General features: G+C 37.9%; 1 protein-coding gene across 1 annotated transcript in view; it reads right to left on the bottom strand.

Moving 5' to 3' along the window:
- The window catches only part of LOC136568514 (zinc finger SWIM domain-containing protein 6-like), a 281,712-nt gene that overhangs the window by 49,986 nt on the left and 213,738 nt on the right, over positions 1–17,988 (bottom strand). Inside the window, exons 5-10 of the mRNA XM_066568521.1 lie at positions 14,198–14,377; positions 12,459–12,635; positions 12,029–12,175; positions 9,295–9,441; positions 6,848–7,108; positions 3,465–3,600 (exon numbers count right to left, since the gene is read on the bottom strand). Coding sequence (XP_066424618.1) covers positions 3,465–3,600; positions 6,848–7,108; positions 9,295–9,441; positions 12,029–12,175; positions 12,459–12,635; positions 14,198–14,377 — 1,048 coding nt within the window. The remainder of the gene's footprint in view (positions 1–3,464; positions 3,601–6,847; positions 7,109–9,294; positions 9,442–12,028; positions 12,176–12,458; positions 12,636–14,197; positions 14,378–17,988) is intronic.

Consider the following 17,988-nt stretch of genomic DNA (forward strand, 5'->3'; position numbering starts at 1 on the left):
ATCAATTATTTAGTTAGGTTTTAGCAAAGCTACTTTGTGATTAAACATCGCCATTAAAGGCTGACTCACAAAGCCTGGGTTGAAATTCAGGCTTAACAGGGAATCAGCCAAATGAAGCCAAACATTTGAGTTCATACTCCAAGTGAACAGTCAACTAGGTCACTGCAGATCCACAGTCTCCAAGGCTGTACTCCATATGTTTCAGTGCTGCAAGCAGAGAACTGTAGACAAAAGTGACCATCAAGGATAGCACACCCTGTCCTTGCAGCCCTGAGGTGCATGCACAAAAGGCCTTATGGTCTCAAATTCTATTGATTTCACACTGAGTGTTCCACACACTAAAAGAAAATAAAAAAAAATAATAAAAGAAAGAAATTGCAACAGATGATGTTGAATGCAGAGAGGCAAAATACTCCAGAGTTGTCATCATGGGTCAATGACCTGTGTTGACTGACACTTAACACTTATGTCTGGAGAGCAACTAGCTGTTGTCTTGAGAAGTTAGCTTCTTTCATAAATGTTCAAGTGAAGAAAGAAATATGTTTGACTTCTAAAAGCATGAGCAGCCATGCAGATTTCTATGTGGAAACATTTTCCCATGCCATAAAGGATGAGATGGTTAAATTTCCCTCTTCTGATCCATTCCACCTCACAAACACGAGACATACATTTGTATTGGGTTTGCACAGCCAGATTTTGATAGTGGAGGAGCTACAGGGGTGGTTTCTGTGAGAAGCTGCTAGAAGCTTCCACAGTGTCTGGCAAAGCCAATCCCTGGTCGCTCCAAAAATGGATGTGCCACTGGTCAAGGTTGAGTCAACTAGAAATGGTGGTAACGTATGTAAGAAAGAAAACCAGAAATTGTTGTGCAGTTGTAATTTCAGCAAGAGAAGAATGGGGTGAGAACATGTAAGAGCAACTCTGCAGACACAAAGGTCAGTGAAGAAGAAGGGGGTGGAGGTGGTCCAGGCACCAGAGCTGGGATTCCTCTGCAGCCTGTGGTGAAGAACACAGTGAAGCAGGCTGCTCCCCTGAAGCCCATGGAGGTCCATGGGGATGCAGAGATCCACCCACAACCCATGCAGGAGCCCCATGCCAAAGCAGGTGGATGCCTGAGAGGAGGCTATGACCTCAAGGGAGACCTGTGGAGACAGGGTCCCACACTGGGGCAACCTGTCCTTGGAGGACTGCACCCTGTGGAAGAGTGACCTACATTGCAGCAGTTAGGAGGGTACTGTTGCCTGTGGAATGGACTCACTGCAGCAGTTTGCAGAGAACTGTTGCTCGTGAGATGGACTCACAGAGAAATTCGAGAACTGTCTCCCATGGGGAGGACCTCACAGTGGAGCAGGGGAATGACTCCTCTCCTTGAGCAGCAGGAAAAGACACAGGTGATGAACTGACCATAACCCCCATTCCCTGTCTCCTTGTGCTGCTGGGGTAGGAGGCAGAGCTGGAAGGAGGGAGGGTTGTGGGAAAGGTGCTTTTAAGGTTTTATTTTACTTCTCGTTATCCTGCTCTGATTTTGTTAGTGTAATAAATTCAGTGCATATCTCTACGTTGAGCCTGTTTTGCCCGTGATGGTATTTGATGAGTGCTCTCTCCCGGTCCTTAGGAACCTATGAACCCTTTGTTAAATTTTCTCTCCCCTGTCCAACTGTGGAGGGGAGTGAGAGAGTGGCTTTGGTGGGTGCCTGGTGTCCAGTCAGTGTCAACCCACTACAACATTCAATCTTCCTGTTTTCTTTCTTCCTTCCCCACCTCAAAACAATATTTAGGTTTAGTTAGTTATTAATTTGGTTTTTATCAGGAGTGTTTTGTATACTGAAGTATCACTTTGGTGTGAATGGAAAAAGTAACTAATGTTCTTTATAAGAATTTTTGAGAAGTTTCAAGGAACACAGACAGACATGAAATAGAAAGTGTCTGCATCTTCTGTCACCACAGTTCAAAGTTCAAGATAGCAGTCCACATTAATATTAAAAATGCATAAGTAAATAATATTAAAAAGCTGAATGCCCATCTGCCTTAAAAGTGATGCCAAGAGAGCTATGGAGAATGGCCCTGATTATGCTGATGTCTCCTATGATTTTACCAGCTAGAAACAAACAGATAACTCTTTCTTATACTGGTCTGTTTGAGAAGTAACTTCTTTGGCCAAGATGGCAGCTTTATGCCAAAAGATGGCTGGAGCTCCCCATAATCAACTAGAGATTTGGATTTTTCAGTGCCTTGCTTGTTTTTCCAGTTGAAAAAGGAAATTTCCAGAAAAGAAGTTATCAGTTATGATTTGTTTCTTGGGAAAGCCCAAATACTTCTTCAAGAGGAATGGCATGTTGCCATAATATTCACTGAAGCATTCAGTGCACTGTGCAAAGCTACTCATAGATGTCTATTCTAGCCTTTTAATGTGGTCTCGGTCGTTTAGTTTAAAGAGGAAAACTCCCCACAATCTCTGAGAAACACTTTAAGGTAGTGACTGAAGTTGAATACAAGGATACAAGTGTACTTTATAAAATTGATCTTTTTAAAATTCTAATTCTAAAAATTCGAATTCAAAAATTCTAATGCTAAGTAGCAAGTATGCAAAGTTGCTTCTCATATTTCTTACATTCTTTCCCTAACACCCACTATTAGACACTCTTGGAGGCACAAAACCCCAAACAAGCTATGCAGACCTTTGCCCTGACTTGATGGTAGCTATGTTTTGTTCCTATGCATGCCTTCCCATTTAGTCCTTTGAACATGGGACTATTTTCTCCTCATTTGGCTTTCTAGAGTGTGCTAGTTTTGGCTGGGATAGAGTTAATTTTCTTCCCAGTGACTGGTATGGGACTGTGTTTTGGATTTGTGCTGAACACAGAGTTGATAATATAGAGATGTTTTCGTTATTGCTGAGAAGGGCTTACACAGAGCCAAGGCCTTTGCTGCTATTTGGACTGCCACTCTGGGGAGAGGCTGGGGATGCATGGGAAGTTAGGAGGAGACACAGCCAGGACAGATGACCCAAACTGACCAAAGGGATATTTCAGACCATATGACATCATGATCAGTATATAAAATGAGGGGAAGCAGCTAAACAGCAGATGATCCTTAGACTGCTAGTGGGATGCCTCTGCTCATTTCCTTGCCACTTGCATTATACACACGCAACCACATCAGTAAAAGAACACACACATGTGCTAAAGCTGTTGTTCAATACAAAACCACAAGTCCCAATAGTGGAATTCTAGAAGGATTTGTAACATAGAATGCTGTTTTATAGTTGTATATAAACACTAATTGTACATTTATAAATTATACTGTACAGACATCGATTGCTTTTACAGATGACAAAACCAAAGTAATTTCTCCTTAAACAGAACAATGCTTTTAGAAAAAAAGGCTAGGTCTTGACTACCAAGCTTTTTCCCATTTTTCAAACCGCTACTTGTGTTCTTTCTAGATGACTTGTGAATACATACCGCATGGCTCTCAGTGCACTTTTGAATGCCAATTCAGCATCATGAGGTAGGAGACAGGTGAAAAGATACTTGGCAAATGTGTGCATTGGAACACTGTCTCGATGGATGACTTCACCTAAACCACTATATGGTCCAGCTGTGGGAAAGAAAAAGAGAATATCAGTCTTTACAGACTGTTAAAACTCAACTTCTGGACCTTTAGAACCCATTGATTACACCTTGAGTTAGAGTTGATATTCAGAGAGAGCTTGCTGTACAAAAGGTAAAGTTCTATTGATATGTCTGTGAAATATATTACAAGTTTATTAAATGCCATCTATTCTTTGAGACAACAAGACACATTGCAAATTGTATAGTACTAAGCACACTACCAATGCACATACAAATGACAGAATGGTCCCAGGGCTCCATGGGGCTCATTCACCAAATCTATGGTATGCAAAAGTAGAAGGTGATAATCCTAGCTTTGCCTCTGTGTAGTTATATCATGTACATGAATTCCTATACACCCTCTGTTGGTTCATAATTGTCTTATCACAAATCCACAGGAAAAAATAAGTGGCTACAGTGGAAAACCAGGTATTTTTAATTGAATTTACATGACAAATCAGTCCAGCAGCACCTGATCCTTATTAATGTCTCACTTGACATTAGGCATTTAAATAACCCTTTGGTCTAGACTTGGTCTCCAGAGAAGACTAGGTGAGGTCTTGCATCAAAGTTGCTTTTGTTAGTCTATTATAGCCACACAATCTTAAAAATTATGTTTGTTGTGGGGAAACTATACCCATTGTTGGGGCAATAGATTTTGCTCACACTCAGTGCAGTACTTAATAACAACAGTGTTAAGAATGACAACAGAAATGACAATTTTAAAAACAATTGCATGAAGCTGCTGAGTTCTGATTATTCATAGTGCATAGGAATTCCATTTTTGCATTTTTCTTGCAACCTTAAGACTGTTATTCTTATTAATAGGAACATTGTGTCAAGCAGTTTTTTACTTCAGTAGCTAGAGGTTCAGATGTTAAACATTGCAAGATACAGAATAAGAATCTTAAATTAAGTATTATCGGACAATTATTGCACAAATAGCCAGCAGTCCTAGAAGTTACCACTTCCTCCTCTACTAGGGATTCCAACCCATCACACTTGGATGGATGGATGGATGGATGGATGGATGGATGGATGGATGGATGGATGGATGGATGGATGGATGACTGTCTGACACGCTTCTTTCATTGCAGTCACATGTATCGGTTTCTGGCTGTGGTTCAAACTAACATGACTGACCCTTCACTGAAGCAGATGAGGAGTAGTCACAAAATTTATTCAACCACTTCTGCTGCATGGAATCACTAACTCCATGAGAGAGAAATGTTAACAGCTTAGACCAGAACAGCTGTTTCATCAATGTTTTTGACTGGTGCCTTAGCACAAAATGCAAAGGTAAAAATCACTAGGCATGAAAAAAAAATCTGAGCTCCATAGGTGGCCATTTCTGAAGGCTGGAGATATTCACAATGGAAACGTCAATGAAGATTAAGTAGGTGACAGTGTGTCTCAGTCATTTTAAATTGAAAGCTGTTCAAAAGTAGCTGTCATTGCTTGTATGAAAGAAGCCATTTCATGTCTGTTTGCCAGTTGGTGGTCCATTCAGAAAATCAGAAGACTGAGAATAAATGACAAAGCATTTATATGAAAATATATTCTGCCATTAACTTAGCAGTCAAGCAAAAAAATAGAACAGTTCTTGCAACACAGTCTTATGTTCTGCTTTCCCATGTATTCAAATGGTAGCTACACACAGCATGCATTAATCTGCATTAACCTGCATTAACAACATAGAAATTAGCCTAATACTGGATTAAACTTTCTTTATTATATCTAAAGAACGTCAACTATAAAACCACAATGGATATTAGAATTGTAAATCACTGCACATTTTTTCCTCCACGTGATCCGGCAGTTTCTGCCTAACCTGGAGTAAACTGAAGTTATTGCAGAAAAGCCAGATTTCTCAACACATAGTAATGCAAGGCCACTGTTGCATGCTGCTCACCACAATAATTTTGTAGGTAGCTATTTTAGTAGGTTTCCTGCTATGATCACTTGTTTACTACTCTAAGAAAAAAAGTATATCACTGATCACAGTTGTAAACTAGAAGTATCAGAGAATACTTGAGAAAAATCCTGCCTTTTCCTCATACAGCATCCTGACCAATAAACAGATACAGCAAATTGATTTTATAATCCATAGGATCCCTCTATAGTGGTGAATAGCTGGATCCAGCCAGAAGCTGTTCTTGTCCAAAGGCCATAAAGCAGCGACTCTCCTTATGGTGCAGCTTCTCTACAGTTTCAAATGGTACCACCAGTAGGTACCAAAGTTTTTAAGGATCTGGGCAATAATAGTGACTCAAAGCTGAGAACCCTAAACAACATAGTGCATCTCCTCCATTAAAGAAATAATTTTAAATGACAAATGTCTTACAGAAAGAAAGCAAAACCTGAGTGCTATGTAACAATCTTCACAACTGACCTAGAGCAGGATCAAACTCTCCACCATTTCTTGAGAAAGCACTGAAAACTTGGACCACACCTTTAGATACTTAGTTCCTTTAAAGTTTTTCCCTCCAGTTAAAACCCCCCAAAAACTAGAATAGCAATCTTAGAACCCACAAGATTACTCTTTGAAAATAAGGCTTAAGTGTTATATGTCAAGCCTTTTTAAAAGCTAAGGCAAAAGCATGCACTTTTTGGTACAGATTTTATTGCAATACACAATTGCAATTCCCAAACACAAGTTATTTGTCTTAATCAAAATTTAGTCACGAGACCAGGCCATAAGCCTTAATATTTGTCCATATATTTCAATTTTCAGGTATGATACAAACTTCAGAGGCAACTCATATTCCTAATTGCTACAAAGGAAATGCTATATTTCTGTCCCAGCAAATTTAAGTGAATTTTCTGAGCTCTTCACTGGGGAATAGAGGTAAAAATCTTCATACATTTACAAAGCTGCCAGTCATTTTTCAGGAGTCAAATGACATTTTGAAATTTACTACCCAAGGACTGTTGATGATAACTGATGTCTATATTATTAAATTGTGAGCCTGGATACTGAACAAATCTAAAGAAGAAAATGCAATAAAAATTAAAAATAAAGGCTTTTAGGTTAGTAGATGTCTTATCTCCACAGTCATGTGATATCTGAAGTATGTTTGATTTTCATAAGAGATTGGAAATAAAATTTTGCTGGAGTTCCACATCAAAAAACATCTTAAGTATATAAGGCAGTTTCCACTGGAATACTAATTCCATGGGCTTGTGTAAGTGAAGACAGTTTTAAAAAGCAGTTAGCATCTATGTTGAGCTACCTTCTAATAGGAAGACTGCTTGTTTTCGAAAAATCTTCACCAGAGTATCATCCAATTCAATTTCCTGTAGCTTAGAAATGAGCTGTTCCTCATTTCGACAAACCTTCTCTTGTGCATACAAGCCATCTGGCATTATTCGTTGCTGTCCCAGCCCTATCAATGCTACTTCCACAGCCAGCGTTAAATAAGATTCCCCTTCTTCTAAAAGCTTGTGTGCAGGCAGGTGCTGGTACTCCCGAGATTTGCATTGCCCCATGTTCTCTGTAAAGAGCGACACAAAGAACAACACATCAGGAAATCATTAAAATCCATAATCTGCCTATAATGCTACATTTTCAAATTCTTCCTCTGTCGGTATCCATTTAAAAAAAATATTTAAATTATGAGTGCAATCTCAATATCCAATCATCCAGCATAAACTACCTGATCCAATTTCACATCACAGAAATACACAAAACAATTCGGTTTTAAAAAATCCACTCTAGTAAAAATAAAAGTTTTCATTTTAAATTGCATGATTTGGAGAAAGGCAGTTTCTCCAGCTTTGTGTTAATAAGGCAAACATTGGGTGATCTATTTCAATTTTTTCCCTAACCCATTTCTGTATCCCCTTAAAGCTTTGATGTCGTCTAAGTGGAAAAGGAAGGTGCTTATACACCTGCATAGATTTCAGTTGAAGCTATTAGGATTATGCAAATACAGTAGGCCTGGGAACTTCACAATTTTAAAGCATTCTGTTTGCTAAAGCTCTCTTCATGTTTTTTTATTTGTTAGTTGCATTTATGATAAACACACATAATGTTTCTGACTTTTATTGGCACTAGAAATGCTACTTTTAGTAAAAATTACTTGTAAATTCCACACAGACCAAGCCATAAATTGCTTTAAAGAGTACTACTGATTGATTTGGCACTTCACCAATACACCATATGACAAAATGCTATATCAACCTCAAGCAGTTTACAGTCTAATTTGGGAACAAAAAGTTGCAATGTACAGATGTAAGGAGATGGACAGCTGCAGCAAATGGGATGGCAAAATGCATTTAGTAGATTGCATATATGAGTGTAGGGGGAATTTACATTTCAACACACACTACATTTATTTCATGGGGCTGTTTTGGGTTCTTTTTTCTAATTGCAAAGAATCTGATTTCTTTTATTTAAAGTTCTTCCAGAATTGGTGGATATGGGATTAGAAGTTTATTGAAGAAAATCTAATTGAATAAAATTAGTTTTGACAAAAAGCCCCAAGGAGATTTGGGATGTACATATAAAGGATCTATAGGTAGAGGAATGACTCAAGTTTCTGACCACACAGAAGGTGATAAGAAACTACCACAGAGGTGGAAAGAGGCTGAGAATAGGAATAAATCAGTTAAGCTCCTGAGAAGCAATACTGAAGTTAGAATGGTCATATACATCCTGTCCAAAATCATGTATCTATACTACAATGCTATTTTCCAATTCCAAACCCTTATAAACCATGTACTTTATAGACCATGTATGTTATAAATTTTAAGTGTTTTGTCATTACTTTGAAGTATTATGTACACTTGTAGCTAATAAGTCAAATAATATCCTGGACCACATAGGAAGATTGGACGTGGTGATCCTTCCCCTCTTCTTAGCACTGGTGAGCCCACACTTGAGTGCCATGTTCAGTATTGGGCTCCCCATGGACCTACTGGAGCAGATCCAGTGAGGGGCCACAAAGATGATTAAAGGACTGGAGCATCTCCCATATGCGATACTGAGACAGCTGGGATTGTTTAGTCTGGAAAAGAAAAGGCTCAGGAGGATCTTACCAAAATATGCAAATATCTAATGGGAGAATGTAAAGAAAATAGAGACAGACTCTTCTCAGTGGTATCCTGTGACAGGACAAGAGGCAATGGGCACAAACTGAAATGCAGGAAATTCCATCTGAGTATAAAAACCCCACTTTTTTTACTGTGAGGATGGTCAAGCACTAAGAGGTTGCCCAGAAAGGTTGTATGGTGTTCATTCTTGGAACTGTTCAAAACTCAAATGGATACAGTCCTGGTCAACTTGCTCTAGGTGACCCTGCTCTGATCAGAGTAGGTGGACTAGACGATATCCAGAGAAGCCTTCCAACCTCAACAATTCTGTGATTTCCTGTAATTTCTCCAAAAGAGGATAGAGTAATGTATGCAAAGAGGGTTGCTGCTATGAACTCATTCAGTTTTATTTCAAGTGTAAAATACTGAATTGCCTTCAAGAATGAGTAACTGGTAATTTTTGAAGGCTTCATATGACAGTTTTACTTTAAACATTTTCTTTACCTTGTGTTTTCTTAGGGAATGTAAATGTGAGTTCTTATACTATAAAGACACTGGCTTTGATGTTAATTGGGAAAGGTAAGGTAGAAAAATGTCTTTGGTTACTGAAGACTTAGAGAAGATCGGTCCCTTTGCACGGCCTTACCTGTGAAGTCTGAGAATCCATGGAAGCTCTCATCATCTACCCTGCAGGCTTCAATCAGGCTACTGAAGAGGGTGCCAATTGGATCCAAAGGATGTCCCACCCAACCTTCAAGATTTGTTATTGAGGTTACTCCTATTTGAAGAAGTTCTGTGATAGAAAATATGGAGGGAGGAGGGAGGGAAAGAGAGTTCATATTATCCCCTCAAAACATATATAGAAGTAAAACTGATTAAAATGTTCTTCTGCTTAGAAGGAAAAAATAATATCTCTCAGTGTGAATTAATTGCCCTTCGTAAATATGTTAAAAGAGGAAAAAAAAGAAAATGGACAAAGGCCAAACATTTCAAGCACTAGCAAAGCACATTATGGGTCAAAATTTTCAATTGCAGTATCTTTTGAAATCTTTAACTTGATACCAGTAACTTCTGAAATGTCTGCCGAAAAATTACAGCGAAGACTTTTTTTTGGTAAAATATTCACCACTGTTTCCTCATTCAAAAGATGCAGTGCCATTTTCACATTTTAAGTGAAGCTGAAGGCACTGAAATAAAATATTCTGAAATGTTCAGTTTCTATAAATAAAATATGAACTTATTGCATCTGAATAATTGAAGTAATAAACTCATAATGATAGTTCCTAATAAAAAAAGGAAGAAAAAAAAAGAATAATGTGTTTAAATGAGGTATAAAATTTAAAAAAATTGTTCAAGTGCATTTTTTGTCATTCTAAAGTTTCAGTCAACAAATACCTTAATGGATACTTTGTTCTGTAGCCCTCATCCATCAATCAGTTACAACATTAAAAATTGTTTGACACAATGAATTGAAAGAAGTGTGGTTGTGGTAAAAGATGCTAGAGATTACTCAAATCCCTTTTTAAACTAAGAATCTTATGGCAGTAGTTCCCCTTCAACTCCTCAGCTTTTTCTCCTAGACACATACACAACTGAACTATGAGAGATCAGGTGCATTATGGGTGACAATTTAAAAATTGTATACAAGCCATTACAGATGCTCTGTTTCTCTGCTTAGTACACACTAACTTGTACCTGCCTCTGTGCTCTTTCATTCACAAAGTGCCATCTTTCTGAGTAATCATAAGTATTATCACAAAGCTTTAAAAGCTTGCTTCTTGCCTTTAAATGTGTGGAGCTACAAAATGAAACAGCCACACTGCTGGACTCAGTGTTCAAGACAGTGGCTTTTTTAAAAAAATCAACTGATATGTAATATGAACAACAAAGTAGTAAATAATTGTCTAACTAACAAATAGCATGTGCTAAAAATGACATCAAGAAGAATGTAATATTACCAAAACCGATTAATATCAATGACCTTACTGACTCACTTATATTCCATTTCATCTATTATGTCTAGTTGTGAGCTTCACTTGTGTCATGCCAAACAAAGGCTTCAATACTCCATTCATACAGAGATTTAACTTTAAATCATGCAAGTGGTTCCACAATTGTCAAATCAGTCATATGAATGAAAGCTAAGTAGAAGCATGTGGTGGTTGCTGAACTGAAACTGTAGCTGCAGAATTATTCTGCTTATAAAGAAGACAAGCATATTTTTCACTATTAAAACCAAATTGCTTAAATTTCAAACATAAGAGTGAAAATAATGAAACGAAGCAGTGAGTAACATAGAAATTACAAACTTCATTTTAAGGAAAGATATATTACATGGTAAAAACACTAAAAAATTCTTCTAAGTAGTAATGCAAAGTGCTTTTAAGTTTTGTTGAAATCTAGGATCCAGAAGAGTGCTCAAAATTTCTTCCTTGGGTATTGTGAAATGAAGGCACATAGGAACTGCCAAATAATATTTTTTTTTTCAGTCAGGTATCTACCTGGTCTTCAATTTCTAAATGAACATTTCTGGGAAAACACCTGCACATACAGTTAAAAAATTTACACATGTGACTTCACACTGGTATTTTTGCCTGCAATGCATGAGGATACACATAGTTAAAAGTAGCAACAAAGATCTAAACTAAATTTGAATTAATGGTTTTCTTGAAGTAGCTGAGAATGTTATTTTAATTTTTCCACATGCATTTTAATCACAGAGTCACCCCTTTCTTCTTCCACTACCTCTCAAAACCTATGACAAAGTTCAGTGAAGGATTATTTTTGGAAGAATGTTCCTTCAGAAAATAGGGGTAGTGGGAACACCACAGAACATTTTATAAAGCCAGCATTTCAAAAATTTGATTTCCAGTGCTGTGAATCCACTAAAGTTTTAAGCATCATCAAAGACTTTTGGAAGAAACTGCCAAACTGGAGAAATTTCTGTAGTGCAGACTTTGCCTTGTCAACTTTAGGCTTCCACCTCAGAAATATATAGGTCTGCTAAATTACACATCAGAGGAGAAAAATTATTTTAAATACCTGACATTCCGAATGCAAATCTCTGTTTAAGAGCCTATAAATTACACAGGATGAATATTTACGCTGTGCAACCAAAACCTCTGATTGGAATAAAGGCCCCATCATGTTAGACATATTGCAGAAGGCAGAACAGAGCCCTTGCCCTGCAGAGCTCACAATCCAGCTTAAAAAACACCTCCAACATCCAGAATGTGACACTACCACTGATTGTTGGGACTGAAGAATTAAAGTCACCTCTTTTGCTTTAGTTTCAAAAGCAATTTTCTCATGCAAAGTTCCAGTTTGGTGTTATTGTCACCTTGTCATTTCCTTTGCCCTTCTCTCTTCCCCGCATTTACCTTTCTTCTGAGCCTGGAACATTTCCAGCTGTTTCTGCTGCTGCCTTCTTAGTGTATTAACAATAGCTATTGCTAGCCTCAGTGCTTCTTGTGGGCATCCATGAGATCGTAACGCATCCACCCTCGCACAGGCTGTAGGAACATGTTCTAAAATGGAGACAATAATTGAGGAAAAGCAATGCTTCTATGTCTGCAATAGCCTGTTTTGCTAGGTTACTCAAAAGGGGTTTTTTGTTTCCTTTGATTTGTTTTTAAAACTTTGCAAGAGAGAGTTAAAGGACTATTTCTGAGCCAACATTTCAAGGGAGCCTCTGTTCTTTTTGCTAGGCTTTTCATTTAGCTCCCTCCCTCCCCCCCAGAGAGAAAAAAAAAAGCCATAGAAACTGAACAAAGCAAGTCATGGAAACGTCTTTCTGGTTTAGCCACTTACCATGCCAGAGGGGCCACCCTCGAGAGTCAAAGAGTGAGTTTTCAGTGTGTTCATGGTAACAGTAGTTGGTATATAGGTCACTGTTGATAATGTGCTGTAAGTGGCTGTCCTGCCAGTGCAGTTCACATGCCTCTATGGCTCTAGTGAACACCGTCCGATGTGGCCTGTTTGATGAATCTGTCATTTTCACAAATTCAGAAAGCTGCATCAGCTTTTATTCATTCATATGTGAATCAGTCATTCACAGTATTCTTGTCTTCTGCCTGTTCACCAGCCCTTAAGTGATAGCAATCTACCTTGACCCACTCTGCAAGGAGCAGACCATAGACATTTCACATCCTGTTACTCAACAGCTCAGGCAAAGTGTGTGCCATTCACTTTGCATTCAGAGAGATCTACAAACCATCATGGCTAATGCTAAATAGGACATTGCAAAGGGAACAGCTAGACATGAAGGACATTAAACAGCACGTACAGAATTCCCCTAAAAACAGACTAGAAAGTATATGGCACACAGCTATTCAAGCATCCCCAGCTTCTCTCTTTCTCAGACCCAGAGCCACGAGGATGAGTGACAGATAAACATCACATAAAATATTTTTAGTTGTTCTCTTTGAGAAGTGACGCTACCTTGAGCACTTGTAAAAATTTTGTCATAAACAAATACAAATACTGCAAAGACAGCAAGGTACTGAGGCCATGGGACTGACAATCCTTTACTGGACATCTTCCTAGGGCAAAAGTGCTCTGTCGACATGGCACTGTGTCTATGAATGTCAAAATGTCATGTCTGAATTGCTACTAGCATGCCCAGGTTGGTCTGAACATCACAAGATCCAGAAAGCCAAACACCTCTGTAGGAAGTTACATGTTGCATGAACTTCTGTCTGCAGCTAGCTGCAAGATTTAAACATGAACCAAGTTTATTTCCTTCAGAGGTAAACTCCCAAGAAAAAGAAACAAGGAAAAATCCATCTAAGTCTAATTCTACCACCTTTCACAAGCATTTAATTTTAACTTTTATTAAATATGTATCAACATATTGAGAGATTTGATGATTATGAGGGGTTTTTTTCCCCAGGTAAATAACCTGCATCTTCCTCAGTTATTAGCAAAGTAGCAATCTTTGCTTGAAGATGACTGGAGAAGGCTTCTGTCAGGTTTGATAATCACATTTTAGATTAGAAAGCATGATATCAAGTAAGTAGAGACATTTTCTCCAAGAAGGCAGTATTGCCTCTGCACCTTCCCACACCTGTCAATGCAGACTGCACAACACAGAGCACATCCCACAAGTAGCTGCTTTAGTTTCTCACATACTCAGTTTAATGCAGTCACAACATATCTCCCTTTAAGTAAGTATCAAAGGCTTTGTAACTGCAAAAAATAAAACCCCCAACACCAGAAGGGATATAAGATTATAGTCAAGCAAAGAAACAACAGGCTTTTACATTACATACTTCAGGGACATTCAATTTTTATGCAACAATTATTTAGAAGGACCGAGTGAAAAGTTAGAAGACCTAACTTGCTTTAAAAACATTGCATCCCCAACACAAAAGTAAACCTTATTTATCCTTTCTGCGAGGACAACATCAATGAAAATAAATTTGGCTGGTCAATCCTCAACAAGAAAGTTACTTGTCCCAGGAAAGACTGCTGTATTCTGCTGCAAAGCTCAAGTATATAAGATAGAGGCTATATTATGTGTTGCAGGCAGTGCATATATCTAGGCTCACCTTGGTTAGCATTTGCACCCTGAGGCAAAGCATTGGTTAAATTGGGCAGCTCATTTCCATGGTTTCCATCTTCCCAGGGACAAACATCCACACCATTCCATTTTTTCAGCTGTGTTAGCCAACTGACCTTCTGCTCCAACTTGCAGTGGGGATTTAAGACTATACACATCCACAGAGCACCTGATTTTGAAGAAAATTGCTAAATTAGGTTTTTTATTAAAAATGCAGCAGCCAATGGCTAATTGTAAACTTTTATTCTGTAACACTTTTCCTCCCCTCTAAGGCTACACTGCTTGTTTCCCAACTATGCCTGACACCAGGCAGACTGAATTCCTAAAGCAGAATCTTGGAGTTGGTGTGGCCCATCCAAAGCAGTTTAAAGACTGTATCAAGCCAGTCTTCTCAATTAAAAGGTGTTAAATGGGTCTTCTTTATTAGGAAATCCATAGTTCACAATGCATGGCACATCAGACAAAAGCAAACAAAAATTCCCACAAAGTTACAGCAGGAAATTACCCAAGTTTTTCTTCTAATTTTTGTACAAAAGCTATGTATCTTCCAGCTTCACATTACAGGAACCAAATAAGTGCATTAGTAAGACATGCATTTTCTAAACATATACTTCACACTTGAAACCCAGCAGAAGTAGAGATCCAGTAAACACTAGATTTGTGCAGTGTAATAGGAATAAGATATTTTTGCTGTTCCTACTTCAGTTATTTGGTTTCACTAGAGAATTTGTCTTACATGTTTTGTATACAGAGCTCAAAGGGAAAGCTAATTTCCACTGGCATTTCACATGTACCATCACTTTAGAACCTGCTTCCTGATACTATAGAGCAGGTCAGGCATGAATACATCAGGGTCTTAAGCAACAATTTTCAAATGGAAAGATTTTTCTCTAAAGCAGTTGTTTCTACAGGGTGAACTTTGACATAAGCATGAAGACATCTGAAAGTACTGTTCATTTGCTCATTAAGAACATGCCTTGTACACTACTAGAGATTTCACAGAATCACAGAATATTCTGAGTTGGAAGGGACTCACTAAGATTATCAAAGTTCAACTCCTGGCCCTGCACAGGATGGCCCCGGGAATAAAATTAAAAGAATATGTTTAAATTATGTAATCTTCATGACAGGCTGAAAAAAAAAAAGAATAAAAATGCTGCTGGTTCTTCCAAGAAATTAGAATTCTCATATTCAAGCATTCTTTTGCTAACTAAGAATGCAAAATGGATACCCAAAACACAGATCATCACATTACATTCATTCCTAAAGCACAGGAACCAGTGGAAAAACAGAGCTTCATCCTTAAGTCTTCAAGTCCACTGCTATTCAAGCTGACGTGGAATGAGGAAGCAATATCAAAGAAATCTTGAAACCACAAGAAAATATGATATGGTATAGTGCAGAACACCAGAGGGCTACCACACTAATGCACATTATTACTACATAGTAGTTACATACAGTAGAACATGCAGCTTGCTGTTTTTTTGATTGCATTTTTGGGACATTTTGTCTTCGTGGTTTTTTTGGTTCAGTTTTTGGTTTTGGTTTTTTTAAGTGCCATGGAAGTAAATAAAGCAAACACTGTTTTAAAAAACTCATTTTAAAATCAAATCATATGACTCCCTTTAGACACACTGTTCAACACACTTCACTCCCCAGAGTCAAATTATAGAATAGAATCATAGAATGATTTGGATTGGAAGGAACCTTTAAAGGTCATCTAGTTCAACCTTCTAGCAATGAGTAGGGGCATCTTAAAACTAGATCAGGTTGCTCAAAGTCCCATCCAACATTACCTTGAATATTTCCAGAGATGGGACATCCACCACCTCTCTGGGCAACCTATGCCAGCATTTTATCACCCTCATTGTAAAAAACTTCGTCCTTATATCTACCCTCTTTCAGTTTAAAACCATTACCACTTGTCCTATTATTACCTATTTAACTAGATTTAATGATGTCACCTGCAATATGAACAAATGCCTCATTAAATGGAAAAAAACACAAAAAACAGAGAATGTGTTTGTTTTTACATATTCTGGTTTTATAACACAGCTCACATTTTTGTTTCTTTTTCCACAGGCACTAAATATCTTTTTATACCACATCTCAGAAGGCTGACACATCCCCTTCTCTCCCTCCTTCCCCCAGAACTAAACCAAAAGTATGGTTCTGATTTGGATCCATTGACTGTGACCCATGTCTTTCCAATGTGAAGCTCCTCACAGAAGTGGCAAAATCTCACAAACCAATATACAAAATTTCCCCTCCCCAGAAGATAACTGGAAGACAAGTCATGCTGTGACTGCAATTTGATATTAATTTCACAAGGGAATGAATATTAGAACTCTCATAATGGAGTGAGGAATTGCCTATTTTGGTTAAAAAACACTAATCCTTTTGACCTGGAAAAAGCCAGCTTTGCCAAAACAGACCTTTTGTTCAAATAGCCCTCTTTGAAAATGCATGATTGTCACTCATCTTTAGTGGACCTCACACTACAAAGAAATAGGTTACATTACTGCTTTACACATTGAATGCATGCCTTGTACATACAGAGGGAACATCAGTACTTTTGTATTTCTCTGTAGACATCCATACCTCTGAATTCACATGGGAGAAAGGAACAGCATGCTTTTACACTGGTCAGGATTTAAACATGCAAATTGAAAAACATTAAGAAGAATTTAGTCACTGTAAAAGTAGATGTTGTAATAATTATACATCTTGTGTATGCATGTATCGATGAAGTCGAAGAAAGTGCAAAGAATGTATACAGACTCTCCAAAGAGATTAAGCATTGCTCACTTTTCATATTTTACTCTTATCCCAGTAAATGGGAGGGTGATGGTGGAAACAATTTTAGTGGGGGTTAGGACACTGAGCATGACTGAAAATCCAGCCTACAGCTCTTGTTACAGATTGCAGTCTTCTGAAGAAATATGCTTTTCCTAGAAATCTTGTGCTATCTTTTCAGGGCTACTGTAATAGTCCTGGTTTGGATTAACATTTCCTCATTTACAATACCAGTGTAATCAGTGTCTGAAACTTGGCCTTGGCCTTCGAATTTTGCTGTATACTTAAGATCAATCTATTTATTTGCAAAATTAAAATATGCAAGAAACTGCTGCATATTTGACATGCCTTTGCTCTTCCCATTAATCATAGAATCATAGTCACAGAATGGTTTGCATGTTAATGCACATCTCTTAAAAAAACTAAAAACCCAAAAGCTACGAGGTTGGTAACATTTGATTATTTCAAAGAAAGTGGAGCCAGGTAAACGAGATCATTCCCTTTGTGCAACAGACAAATAGGCTTCAGCACTCGCTGCAAACTTGCCACTGTGCCCCATTTGAGCCTAATCAATTCTATTACAAAAGCATCATTTTCCAGCACTGGAAGTGTCAGAAAAGAAACAATAATAAGAGACAAAAACTATGATTCCTGCAAAAAAAGTAGTGTCAGCAAAGGATTTTAAAGTGGGACCCTCTTAAAGTGCAACAGCCACTTGGAAACCTCAAAGAAGTAGTGTATGATATTTATTGCTTCTTGAAAAGAAGGTAAAATGCCTTCAGAATGACTGACAAATCTACCTCCCTCCTCCAGGAATGGAGAGATCTCCAATAGAACAAAGCATACTGAGAAGCCCCACTGGAGAATGCTCCAATTGAATAGTTGATTTTATGAAGTATCAAAGATAGGCAAAGCACTTAAGTGCTGATCTTAACAAGAATCACAGAATCATTTAGGTTGGAAAAGACCTCCAAGATCATGTCC

The sequence above is a fragment of the Molothrus aeneus genome, chromosome W (genome assembly GCF_037042795.1).
Source record: "Molothrus aeneus isolate 106 chromosome W, BPBGC_Maene_1.0, whole genome shotgun sequence".
Classification (NCBI taxonomy): Eukaryota; Metazoa; Chordata; class Aves; order Passeriformes; family Icteridae; genus Molothrus; species Molothrus aeneus.